This window comes from Falco rusticolus, chromosome 8, assembly GCF_015220075.1.
Source record: "Falco rusticolus isolate bFalRus1 chromosome 8, bFalRus1.pri, whole genome shotgun sequence".
NCBI classification, from domain to species: domain Eukaryota; kingdom Metazoa; phylum Chordata; class Aves; order Falconiformes; family Falconidae; genus Falco; species Falco rusticolus.
The window spans coordinates 56,867,824-56,881,935 of NC_051194.1; the positions used below are offsets into that span (position 1 = coordinate 56,867,824).

General features: G+C 39.0%; 1 protein-coding gene across 26 annotated transcripts in view; it reads right to left on the reverse strand.

Annotated features, from left to right (window-relative positions):
- Nucleotides 1-14,112, reverse strand: part of LRRFIP1 (LRR binding FLII interacting protein 1) — a 112,146-nt gene that overhangs the window by 9,299 nt on the left and 88,735 nt on the right. For 14 of the 26 annotated variants that reach the window (XM_037396650.1, XM_037396645.1, XM_037396644.1 and 11 more), the window contains 8 exons: nt 13,842-13,874; nt 12,860-12,985; nt 9,343-9,513; nt 8,293-8,385; nt 7,718-7,810; nt 6,458-6,550; nt 5,865-6,006; nt 719-4,228 (listed from right to left, as the gene is read on the reverse strand). In XM_037396650.1, coding sequence (XP_037252547.1) covers nt 2,133-4,228; nt 5,865-6,006; nt 6,458-6,550; nt 7,718-7,810; nt 8,293-8,385; nt 9,343-9,513; nt 12,860-12,985; nt 13,842-13,874 — 2,847 coding nt within the window. In that variant the 3' untranslated portion in view covers nt 719-2,132. Of the gene's footprint in view, nt 1-718; nt 4,229-5,864; nt 6,007-6,457; nt 6,551-7,717; nt 7,811-8,292; nt 8,386-9,342; nt 9,514-11,648; nt 11,721-12,859; nt 12,986-13,841; nt 13,875-14,112 lie in introns of those variants that run through there. The other 12 variants (XM_037396666.1, XM_037396654.1, XM_037396664.1 and 9 more) reach the window with 7 other exon arrangements.

The window sequence follows — 14,112 nt, forward strand, 5'->3', positions numbered from 1 at the left end:
CTAATTAAAATTCTCATCTGTATGTGAAATAAGGATAATGGCTGTACAAAGATACTACAATGAATAATTGGAGTGTGACATTCATCTCACTTAAATTTCACTTTGATAACGATTCCCAGGCTACTCACTGCACCAATTCATGGTTTTCCTAAGCAAAGGAGCTTAACAGAGGGCTGATGCATGGAGCTGGGCCCTGGGAAGGCCTGGGAAAGCAGGACACAGAGAGGGGGTGGTAGTGGTTACCAGTGCTATTGCACAGGCCTGTTTGTAAGTAAAAAACTACTCGTGTTACCTTGGCATTGTGGTTGACTTGAGGTATTGCTAACTAGGGTGCTGCTTCAGTGGTACAGTTGACCTAACATCCCCTAATCAGCCACAGATCCTGAATGTCTCTTCCTGCTTGGAGGGGAGCATGGGGTGAGAAGCAGCTGGTTTTAATCTGTATGACTTGCATAATGTGTGGCCCAGCAAGTAATTGGTCCTGATGCAAATAAAAAGGGTAAACTGTACTTGGGAGGGTGAGAAGACATCCCATGAAGTCACACCAGCAGCCCCAAGCAGCTATTCAGAACAGCCTGCCTGTTCCCAGTAAAACAGCTCTTCTAGTTATGTAGCACAACACCGTAAATTTAACAAAGCTGCAGAAAAATGTATTTGACACTATATAGATTCAAATAAATATTTATGCAGATTTATAAACAGTGCTCTAGACAGGCAATTGAAAGTATAAAATATGTTTATTTCAATTATATACAGCTCAGTACATTTTGATATACATCTTGAAATTTTGCAGTCTGTGCTTCATCAACTGTGTAACATCAACACAAAGTACAGCCTTCCATAGCCCCCTCCCCAGCTCCTCAATCCCCATTTCCCTGGGACATTCATTGCTTAAAAAATTCATTTAACCTTGTTTTAAGTATGCAAAATATGCATACTTAAAATACGCATCCCGAACACTATCAATGATGCAAGAAAAAATATACACCAATGGTATCAAAGGGTCTAATCAATACCAGTAATTCAAAGCAATCCAGCTTTTCAAAAAGGCATGGGGGCTAGTATACACAACAATCATCTTTGGTCCAATATCCAACAAGAATTAAGACATGCAAAGTCATCTTCTTTCCAGAAAGGAAGAGGTAAGAATTTTTCAGAGACAAAAACATTCTTTCAGAATCATAGTTTTCAAAAAAAATACAATGCAGTAAGGAAATGCAACTTTAAACAAAAATATACTTGGAAAAATAGATATTTAATATATTCATAGCTAGGCAGTACTTGATAGCAAGTTGAAGTACACATTACAGTGTATATTGACACTTTCTTCAGAAAAAATAAACCCATGTGAGACATGGTGCAAAAGGCCTATTGTGGTACAAAGTGCCTAGAAGAAGTAAACACGTATATATTCATTCCTTTCAGCAAACTAAGACCTGTATGTTACATTTTCCTCAAACTGTTCTTCCAAAGTGTTTAGACTATGCAGATTCACAGTGATCTAACTATACTTTGGAATATGACCATATTAGAAATACACACCAAGTGGAATAAGAGTATCTTTTCCACAGTAAAAAATAAATTGGTTCCAAGGCTTTAATAATGCAGAAAGAAGTTTCAACATCAGATCAGTGTTGCTGATCTACCGAGTTCCTTCATGAAGTGTTAATGTGCTTCCTGTAGACCTAATGCATGTAAGTACGCAGAAGTATGCATATAAGTTCAAAGGTCCAATGCACATAAGTACATTCAAGACACCTATCATCTAGGCTAGACAAAAATATAATTTCCTATAGAAATTCCTCAGCAGCAGTTATCCACACTAAAAGTACTTTAATTGCAAGACAGTCTGAATAGTTGATTTGCAAAGCTTGCTCTTTTGGTGATAAAACTTTTAACCTGAGAAACAGCAAACCAAACCCATGCACGATTACTTATGGCTAGGTATGTCAGTGAATAATTTAATACTTGCATAATTACCACTTCATATAACGTTGTATTATGATGAGAGTTACCTATAAAGAAAAAACTTTAAGCGTATTCCTAAGGTCTGATGTATTGTGCAAAGTGCATGCTTCTGTACTGGGGCTGATCAAATGGCATATAACTCATGTAGTCTTGAGACTTTGAACTTATGATATTGTACAGTCATCTCTGGATTTACCCTTACCCCTTCTACCACCCTGCAAATCCTCCTTGCTTTCATCCTTGTTATTGTCAGCACTTTCCAAATCCTGTTCCAAAACTTTTTCATCTGGTATTTTTCCCACTTTAGTAGAGTTTGATGATTTGATTTCATCTTCCATCACATCAGTCTTCTCATCAGTTTTCCATGATGATTCCCCTTGCAAGAGCCCTGTTTCTTCAAGCTCATCTCCTTCTTTATGCTGCAAGCTGTCATCTTCAGTTTCTATTTTGTTTGTTCCTTCTCCAGCTTCACCTGTTTGGGCAATTTTTCCAACAGCACCATTTGCTCCACCACCCTCTTCTTTCTGTGTATCAGCTTTCTCTCCATCACATTTTTCACCAGTTTCTAGTATCTGTTTTGACTCCTCATCAAAATCAAATGCATCACCATCATCTTCCAGTCCTTCCTCTGCTTGACCCTCCAGTTCAACTTTTTCACTAACATTTTCATCCTGCTCTGCTTTCTGTGCCAGGGAATTATCTGCACCTTCCTCAGAAACAAATCCACCACCATGGTGGCCTGCAAGCTTTAAGTCTTGCTCATTTTCTTCCAGTGTTTCTTTATCAACTTTGTTTTCAGCAGTTACACTAACAACTACAGCTGACTCCTCTTTGGATTCACCTTCCTCTTGTTTAACTACATTCTGCACTTCGTGGTCTAAAGGGGTATTTTTCTCTCCCACTGTATCCCCCATTGTTTCTTCATTACACTGAACTGTTTGAACTTCTACCTCTGGCTTTAAATCTTCTACCCATTCTCTCCTACTTCCCTTTTCCTTCCCAGACTCATCCCCTGTTTCCAATTCTGACTTCTTAATTTTGTCATCTAAAAGACTCGGGTCTAAACTGGTTTCCTGAGCCATCGCCTCCTTCACAACGTCTGTGTCTGGCTCTGCCTGCTGCAGCACACTTTCTTTTCCCTCAGTAATACAGCCTACAGCCTCCACAGATGCCTTATCTTGCCTACCTGTTCCTGCAGAATCTGAACACATCTCTAACTCTTTTACTAATACTGCCTTCTGTCTGTCCATTTTAGCCGTAGCATTTTCAAGCTCAGTTTTATTTTGCATGTTTTGTTCCTCTGATGATGCTGAAGAACTGTCCTCTGAAAAAACTGGTTGGATATGTGCCTGATATCCTCCACCTTCCTTTTCAATTGTATCTGCTGGGACACCACTTTCACATCGTCGTGTCTCCTCCAAACCCACAGACTCCGTTTCCCTTGTCTGAATCTGAGCTGCGTTTCCAACCTCATTTTCTTCTTCAGCTCTATAACCTGCCGTTTCATCGGTTCTTGCATCAGTGCAGCCTTTGCTTTCAGCAAGTTTTTCCTCCGAGACATTTGTAACCTTGTTTTCAGCACTTTCTTCTGAATGCTGGAGTTCTTCAGTGTGACTCTCCACATTTACCTCTTTGCTAAGCATGCCTGCTAGTGTAATCTCCAGTAGCCCTGCCTGGTCAGAAACCAGCTCACAGCTCTCACTTGTAATGTCAGCTTCTTGATCCATTTCATTATCACTCAAGGCACACCTAGTTTTAAGATCCTCTTGTTCTTCCTGATTGGGTGCAGCGTATTCCAGTTCATGCTCTGTACTGAAGTCACCATGCATTTCCTGAGGAGTCTCAAAAATCCGATGAACTTGCAGAGCACCCAGATCAGAGTTCTGATTTATCCTTGCATTTAAGTCACAGTGTTCAGCCTCCATACTAACAGGCTGCTGGACTGCTGTGCCTGCAGACTCTGTCACCTTTCTCAAATCATCTGCGTCACTATCACCATTTGAAGAAGTGCTCCCTGATACACGTTCAGTAAGGCTTACAATTTGTTCTGTACACCTACTGTCTGATAACATCACTGTTGACAAGGCATCACATTCTTCAACCATTTTTTCTGCCTTTGCATTTTCATCAGCATGCAATGTCTGTACTTCCTGCTCCTCAGACTCCTCTCTGTGTTCCTCATGCTCAGTATTCTGCAAGATTTCTCTTTTCCCCACATCCTCCAAAATCTCATTTTTCATGTCCACTTCATTGGCTTTGCCTAAAAGACCATTGAGAAAGTTGAAGGGACCAGACCACTGCACTTACCTCCCCATTTAAAACCCGAAAGAGAATGAATCAAAGAATAGGTTAATAAGAGATCAGCTTTTGCCAATTACGTGAGGCAAAGCAGCGATTGAATTAGTAAGGGTCTGGGGTTTTCGATCAGTGAAATTCACCACCACCCTCTCAAAGCAAGAAGTCTCTGGTGCTGGATTGCTATCTTCATAAAGTAAAAAATTTATGCTCTTGGCTGTATGAATTACAGCTTTTGTAGATGAGAACAACTGTTTCAAGCAGTGCAATTTAACAGTAATACCTGCAGATGTAACACTAGAAGTAAAGATGATTTTTCCCTCAGCACTGCTCTCTACAGCTTTAACCCTGACACCACTTTATGCATGCATGAATGTCTGATGCCATTATAATGAAGCAATGAAAGATTATTCTGTAATATTTTGCTCCTAAGTATCATAAACAGGCATCATCAGTGATGCATCATGACAAACTGAACATAAAATCTGATTGGCAAGCAAATGGTTCAGCTGTTTAGCATTACCAACACCAATCAAAGCTCAAGTACTTAGTGGCCCTTACAGCCACTTCATCCACCCAAAGGGATGGGAACTTCTGTGGGGTTTTTTGGATATAAACTTTACCTTTTTTTTTTTATTTTAGGTAACAGCTTTTCTTCAACTTAGATTTAGAAGCAACGGATATAAAAACAAATGTTTGTGGTTTCAGCAGTTAGCTTTTGGGTCTATGTTGTAGCTATTTCAAAAAAACAGGATAAGGAGAGTTAGAAAACGTATTACACTTAAAAATACACCCTTACCTTGGTTTTCATGTTCTGTATTGTTTCCACACAAAAACTGATTAAGAAAAAACAGCTCGAAGCAAGGTAACTTGCATTTACAACAGTTGGCTGCCTGTTGCTATTTATTAGCATGTTCATTTAGAAAAACAAACAAAACACCCCCCATAACCAAATGTATTATTTCCTTTCCTTACACTAGTATAAAAGTTTCAGAGTGGCCATTCACCACAACTGCGTAAAAAGAGTGTTTTTGCCAGCCAGATTTCTCCTTCCTAATGCTATCCATCTTGTTTCTGTTCTTTGAATTTAAGTGTTAAACCAACAAGTAAAAAATGAGTAAGTATTATGATTAACTGCTTAATAGTACAGCACTGTTGTTCAGCAGACACTTGCAGTTCTCCTGTATATCAATGAACCAACGTACAAGTTCTTTATAGGAAACTAAAAAGCTTTTTTTCCTGATTCTTTAAGGTATGTGCTGAAAAATATTGCACAACAGTAGGATTATTCTGGGACAATTTTCAGATGCAGGGTTTAAATAGTAATCTCAATGATGGCTACTTATCTGTAATGGAATATTTGTATTTTCGTCCTTTGTTGCCTTGAATGGGAAATGAACCCTGCCTTTGCAGGAAACTGCACAACATACTTGAAGTGGTAATCGATATTAAGCAGAAAAATGCACAGGAAGTGATTCAACAAGTAGCATGCTGCGTGATGCGTTAATTGTCCCACTAACAAATGCCCAAACTCCAAGCAAAGATGAATGAATGGATGGATGGACAGACAGGAAGACATGAAGGGACAATACAGCACTTACCTAGCGTCCCATCTCCTCCTGCCTTTAATGCCTCAGTTGTGCCTGGAACAGTCTTGGAAGAATCCAAGTGTCCTTCATTATCAGGAATGTCTGACGTCTCCCCGTTGGTGGCTATGTCAGAGTCTGGGATTATTCCATGTTTCTGTGGAGAAGCAAAAGCAATGCTTTAGAGCCTGCTGCTCAGAAAGGGGAGGATTGTTCAAGTGTTCTTGATATTCTGAATAAACAATTGCTTTAATTGCTCCATTAAACATGGCTGGAAGTCAGAAAAGAGCACAGAATATTACAGTTCTCAGTTTAGCCTTTATGATAGAAAGCATGTGATCCCAGGTTTTTTGTAAATGTAAATCTGCTGCATAAAGTGACCCTCAGAGAAGCATCTCCCACAAAAGCAACTACTTAATACTATAGTCTATACTAAAAGCTCACAGTCAATATTAGAGGGAAGGACTTCATACTGAAAATCCCTGAAATAGCAACTTACAGGACACATGGAATCGCTGCTACTGAGCTAGATTTATGTTTTCTGCAAAAACACACAGGAGGAAAAGGTCAACAGTGGAATATAAGTTTATTTTATTCCTCTTGCATACCTTCAGTTGCTCCTTCAGCACAACCACTTCATCTCTAAGGTCATCCCGCTCACTCCTTATGGAATCAAAGAAATCTTTCTGCCTCTCTAACGCCTGAGTTCCCAACACAGACAGAGGGCGAGGAGATATGAAGAAAGGAAGGGAGACAAGTAAAGACCATGAACAGCAAGTGTAAACAAGCATGAGTAGATTTAAGATATTCGCAGACTGATGGAATCAGCATGTATGAAAAAGGTAAAGTTTACAGGTTAAAGGACCAAGTTTACAAACACACAGATAAGCTTCAAATCCAAGAAATGCACAGCTTATTCAATAACCAGGAATTCCTGCTAAAGACATCCAGAGTCCAATCTTTCATTAGGGATCCTTCAAATGAGGATCCACTTTTCATTCTTCTCTGCTAGACAAGTTAATTCATGTCCTTATTACTTCAACACACACATTGAAAACCCAGTGCCATTCCCAAGTGTTAACAGAAGGGAATGAAAGTGGATTTTAATAGCCCTTTTATTCCATGGGCTACCACCATGGGTGCAGTAGATCTCAATTAATTTGCAAGCTGCCATTAAGTCATCTTTAGACTGGGACGTACCATGTGCAAATGCATATTTTGCTACTGAATCCCCCCCAATAGGTCTATGTAAGTACAAACGGAACAGAAACAGAAATTAAACAATTTGGAGTTGCAAGTTGCTGGACATCATAAGCACGGGCAAGTTATCAGATTTCTTTCTCTTATATTCAGAAAGTCTTTCAGTGCCCATGGTTAGAAAAGAAAGCCATGCTTTTCTTTAAGAGTGGGTTTCCATTTGGCTTTGATGGAGTGTGGGAAGGGATGAGAAGCAAGGGAGACATGGAGGCTTTCATCCCAATAGCCCATAAATAGCTCTGTTGCGTCTTCATCCCACTCCAGTTTCTGCTCAGTCTGCAGATTACATCTGAATAAGCGAAAATTCAGTGCTGATGGAATTGCGTTATAAATAGCACTTCCTTTCTCAATATGGCAAATACAAATTATGCACCACAGCAAATAAATTACCCTAGGTTTTGAAATCAGACCAGCTGCTAAATTCTTCTTGGATTTTATGATACTGGCCAAAGACAAAATTTGCTATTTGCTAGTTCACGGGTAATTTAGTAAGACAGCCACACCAAGCGAGGTCACTGAGGAGGATTTTATTCATGAGGTTTTGCAAAAGCGGGATCAGCTGGAGAATGACAGTGCCACTCTGAATGCATTTCAGAAGCTGACAGTCCTACCCCTATTTTTTTGTCTTTCCACTCTATTGTCTCCTGAAGATCAGAAATTTCCCTGACATAGCTCTGCTGTTTCTGTTGCAGCTGTTGGATTTCCTGAGAGACGGGAGCAAAACAAGAAGACAGAAAGCAGGTAACAGATTAACAAAGAAGGTCAAGATTGCAGTGATGCCAAAGAATGAAAAAAGTCAGGTGCTAAAGAGTATCTGCATGCACAGGTTCACAGTTTCTGACATCTCAACTAAGCCTATGCTCCTGAAAATAATCTTACTGTCCATGAAATGACTTAAAACAAGTTAGACCGTTCCATCAGTTTCCCCTGCATCTCCACAAACAGCTGTTCAAAACACAGCTTGTATCATCTTACGGACAAGGCAAAACAGTCCAACTTCAGATAATACTTATGAAAGTATTATTTCCATTAGCCAGCTCTGAACCTGTTCAGCCTGACATACTAAGATTTCTTCAGGTGAGATATTTGAGTAGGGAATAAAATTCTCCATGCTTCACCTTCTACACTCCTACTGCTAACCGCCAACACACCAATCAAAGAAGTCATTAAAAAAAAAGTTACTTACTGCAAGCATTTCTTCTCTTTGCTTCAAAGCCTCTTTGATTTCTGTGAACTGAAACTGCAATATGCTATGAGCATGCTTCTCCCTCTCAAATTCCTATGAATAATGAAATATTAATTACATTTTTATTAATCAAAAATAGCATCCCACAGGAAAAAAGAGAAAATAAACCTAAACACAATGAAAATGTTTACTACAATGCAATTCTTGAATATTCCTCTAATCACCGTCCCACAAGAGTACAATTTTTATCTTATTTGTCCTTTTTTCAAGAAAGTATTATTCCATAAAATATAGAAATGACAGACATAGTTTAGCCAGTTTCATAAGCTAGGCAGCAGGCTGGCCATCAATAGCTCTTACACTTAGGTCCTACAGACTTCAGAGATGAATGGATGGGAATTTAACCCAATCTTTCTACACAGCTGTGTCCTAAAAGTTACCTAGACATTGTGGACTCTAAAAAACCAAAAAACCAAAATAAACCCCCACACTATCTTCTAGGAACTATGTGTTTTGAAGTGCACTAGGTCAAATGCCCCAAGCTAAAATGCCAGTTCTGAACAGCTAACGTAAGCCACAGCTTTATTATTTAACACCAACTCACTGTCAGATGCTGCACATAAAACCTAACAACACTCAACCACATAGCTGCCTTAACTATATAAACTGCACAACTCTCTCAGAGGGCTTTGGAAGAGACTCTCTAAAAATGCTCCAGAAGTCACTATGAACAAATCTTTTGTATTTATTTTAAAAATGGGATATAAAAGGACATGTGATAATATCAATGTAGCTTTACTATATAAAAACATTTCTTCACTTCTTCAGCAATTGCTTTATAACACAGGAACTTAGGGATGATTCCCATATTTACGATCGCAAAACACACGATGTGCTGCTATTCCACTTGCTTTCACAATAACTAAAACAGTTTAAATAAAACTTATTTAAAATCTTGAATAGTAATTAAGTTGTCTCCTCCCAAAGGTCTCTGCCCCCCCCCCCCCCAACACCCCTCTGTTAAATAACATGCCATAGCTATATACATACTTTACTTTTTTCTTCATATTGCCGCCTGGATTCTGCCAGCTGTTCTTCTAACTCTAAGAGTGCATCCTTCAGGGTATCTACTTGGTACATGAAATTTGTTTTTTCATTGTCTAGTTGAGCATTTGACACCATAGCCTTTTTATACTTCTCTTCAACTTCGGCTAGAGAGTCCTGCAAAGAATAAGCAGCCACAGAGTCAGTTATAAAGGACACTTTGCCAGTCAAGACCTTCAACAAGAAAATTAAATACTAAACCACAAGAATGTTAATTACTCCTATGGAAACCAATGCCAATCATGTGCTAGAGAGGCTTACCAACTTTCTCAAGGTGAGGATGGCCTCCCCTCTGTTCCCACCAGACTTCTGTCTACAAGCAAGGAACCTTACCTCAGGATGGATAAAACGTTTCCTGTTCTCTGCTGCTTCAGCTTCTGCCTTCTCAGGGTTTTCTTCCTTCCTCCTCCCCCCGCCCCTGCATACTGGCAGCTCAAAGCAGCTGCTCGAGATGACAAATTGGAATTTTTTTTTTTTAAAGGTAAACTGGCCTTGATATAAGATCATTTTAGATGCCTTAGGCCTGAAATTAATGCATTTCACAGAAATTTCAGGGATCCCTGCAGTGTGAGAACCAGTAAATACACTGACTCAGGAATTAGAATTTGCTGTGAAAAAGCTGCAGCTTTTGGGACCTGATGCATCATTTTTCATTAGGTTTCCTATCTCACAACCCTTCTTCACAAATTTACTCTGTAAGATACAATACCCAGCGTCTTGAAAACCCCTCCTATCAACTTGACCTGAATATAAGATACGGAGATATTTATAAAAACAAATGATGGCAAAATAAAGATCAAGGTGATTTTCCATATCGTGTGGTCAAATTTTGCACTATTTTAATACAGAAATAAAAGTGTTACATAAACAGTGCCAATACACAAACAAGGAGGACACTCACATCAACATTTTAGTTTAGAGGTCAAGCAACTTCTCTTGGAACTTAAGTAATTCTAATAATTCCATCTAAAAGCAGAGGTGAGTTTCATATACTCCCTTTAACACGGGTGACAGTTATGAGACAAAATTAAGTCTGAATCAGTTTAGTTCACATTTCTATTAACAAATAAGATAATTTGTCTTTAAGGACATGAATTTGTACAGTTCCAAACACAAACTGTGTTTTGGTGCACTTTCCAGCCCAAGGATGAGAAACACCAAGCACAGGAAAGCCACCAGGATTTGGAAACGGCCGTATAATGCAGCCTCAGAAATTTGCTGAAAAGGAAGTATATGCAAGTTAGAAGTTAAGGCAGTTGCTGCACCACTCCTCCAGCATGCTGTTGTGTTGCCTTGGCATCAAGCGATGCAGCCTAGGTACAAATCACCACAAAAGGCAGCCTAAGGGACATGAACTGAAAAGTGCCCTGCAAGTTTTATGTACTGTGATTATTTTGCTGCACCTGCTACGCAGTGATCAGTGGAAAAAACAGATTTTACAGGAAAAGGGCCAAACTCCTCTTTTTCCATTGACAACTCAAGATGGCAGCATCTTCACCTGTCACAGCACCGAGCAGATGACACAGTCTGCAATTAATGCTGATAAACGCTGCATTACACACTTGGATTTCTACACACATATTTGTAAGACTGCCTTTTCCAAAAAACGCAGCTGATGTTGCTGCTCATTTATGAAGCGGTGGTACACAGATGCACAAGTTAGTTGTTGCACCAAAACCCCTTTACAGCTTCATGGAAGTAGTAAGCACTCCTTTAGTGCCAACTGAGATAGAAGAGTGTGCAGTTTTTACAATAATTGTTTAAGGGTGTCTTCTGTGATCTAAATATGAAAACAGAATGACAGTTGCCACCTCACATGCACAACTTTTCAAAGGCATGCTAGACCTTATCAAAACAAAAACATACAAGCTTTTAAACTCCGATTTTTTATAGCACTGCAGGACATGACTTCTAGTTCATCTTCCAATATTGGGAAGTTTCCTGGATTAGGAAACTATTAAAAAAACCCAATAATTTCAATTTGCTAACAAAATGATCACCTTCTCAAAACAATAAAAATGGCATGCAACAAATAGTAATCAGCAGCCTTTCAGTTAACATTTGGAAGCATTTCTCACCACAATCAGTCCAGGTCATAACAGATACTTTTCCAGTTAATGAGATGCTTTTCACACAATTTACAACCCCTCCCAGAAGCACAGCATGCAAGGTCAGTTCTAGGTCCCACACTGACTCTCTGAATGTTTAGCTAGTGTTAATGATCACATTCCCAGTCTGCAGTAAACCAGTACCTTCATTTCTTTCAGTCCCTGCATGTATTTGCCTTCTACATCCTGAATCTGGTCCTTTAACTCATAGATATCCTGAGAGAAACGGCGAGAAACATGAATGATGCCACTGAAACTAAGGGGCAGAAGTGCAGCTGAGAGGGAACAGCAAGTATGCAAAATTCTTATTTAAGTATTTCTACCACACAGATTAAGGGGTTTGATCCTAACCTGAAGCCTTGCCAGACTTTGACATTTCTTGCTTAGAAGTTTATGCTAATTCTGCTCTTCTTGACTGGAAAACATGAAATCTTCAATGTTAAGGACAACACACAGACCCAGCTTCAAAGCCTCCAACAATTACATACTCCAGCCATACAGCCCTTCTCAACCCCTTTCACTGATTATCACCCTCTTTGAGGAATTCTGGTATTAAGGGTGAGGGCTGCCAAAGCAAGCCTGAAACATCTGTACTAGAGATACAGGAAAGACTATGAAAACTGTATGTCACACAAAATTTAATTGTAAGCCCTATTTCACACTGTCTCTTCTCTTTTGTCCTCGGTCACCAGCAAATGGCTCTCTTTCAGCTGTTTCACAATGCTGAAACTGGAACAGACCTGCTTGTATCTGAAGTCCTAATACAAATTCCAGGTGTTTTAACTGGCTGCCATTTCAGAAGACTTGCAAGTCACATGCATGAAGGTTAACCAAATTGAGATTCCCCATTTAAAATAGTCTTCAGGATGGAGCATTTAAAAACAGATTACAAAAACAATTTAGCTGTGGACTACTCAGAATAGCACCTGATACGAACACTGGATCACATAGTTATAGGCTATTCAAATGTGTCTAACTCCACAGAATCATGAATTAGATTACAAAATACAGCCCCCTCCTCAAATTAGCATCCAGTAAGTGCAGCGCTTCTTGCATTATTTCAGTCCTATCAGTGTGCTATATTGAGTCCACTTCCTATTTCATTACATTAGGATAAGATGTGTCTGTTATTATCAGCCTGTTCTGCTATCACATGCTGTAGGACTTTACACAAATAATCCCGTGATACACACTAGCTTCCAGCAGCATCTCTCTAATAAAGCTATTCACTTGCCATTTACAGCATACGATGCATTTTGTCAGAACTATCAGGAGTAGGAGACAAGCCAGTTTCTTTTTTGGAAAGAAGTCTAAAGGATATTTAATAATTTATGCTAGTCTGAAGTATTTCTCACCTTTATTTCTCTAATAGATGCTTCTGTATCAGCTGAGATGGATGTATCCCCACTGCCTCTTCGTGAAGAAGTCCCACCCAGAGAAGCTAAGGTAGCTGCTGATAAACTTGAGACAGTACGCGCTCCCTACAATTACACACAGTCAAAAATGGTTATAACTTTTTTTTTTCTAGATACATTGTTTTTTTGTATGTTTTTCGAGGGGTGGGGGGTGCGTGATTTTTTTTTTATTTGAGGGGGAGGTTGTTTTTTGGTTTTTTTTATTTTGTTTTTGGTTTTTTTTTAATTACACACATTACGCTAGCACTTGCACTTCTAAAGATTCTATTAAAATGTAGCTGTCTACCAAGAAAAATCAAAAGATCAAGATTTAACAAGGGAAACTAATGAGTAAAGGCAGATCAGATGTATTTAAGCACTACTGTAAGAGGAGTTTGTATGACTCAGCTTCTAATAATTAATGCTTAATTAGACAAAATCTTTCTTTAGGGGCCAGTATCATCTTGCCAGATATTTTCAAAACTTGTAATAATACATTTTTTAGATGCTTTTGCCTACCTCCCAAGCTCCTCTCCTTTCATGGACATGTAGCTACTCTGCAGCAGTAGCCACATGAACTGTTTTACTGTACTGAGGGTTTGCATTAAGCCAATTTCTCACTACTGCAGTATCTTCCTCTTTTTTTATCATTATTTTTTTTGCATAATACCATAACTACAATCTAATAAACAAACACAGTATTCATGTGGCTTAGCCTAAAGTAATTTCAGCCAACTGCTGTTGATGGTCAACTACTTAACATCTGAATGACCAGAGGTTGAAAAGTTTGTCCTCAAAAATGCAGTAGTAGTAGAAGGCTCCTACAATTCAAATCCACAATGGATTTTATAGAAGATTTCTGTACATTTACTGCGAGTTCTACCTACGAAAAAGAACGTGAAGAAAGAACTATTGCGAGAATAATTCTTAAGATCCTTCTTACCTTCTCAAAGTCTTTTTCTGGCCTTTCCTCAATCTGTAAAACAAACATTTAGAGGGAATCATTAATACAATCAATAAAGGACAAAAGACGGCAGTAAGATATCACAAAGGGAATTCTTAAACCTGTAAAAAACTTCTCATTAGCAATTTCTAGCCCCTCAAAAACAGCCAGCTTGCTCAGAACAGCAGCGTCCTGGCTGTTCTCTCAGGGCGCAAGGCTGGATAATTCACCCCAAATGTCTAAGCAGTAGGTAATTAAGTAGAATATACTT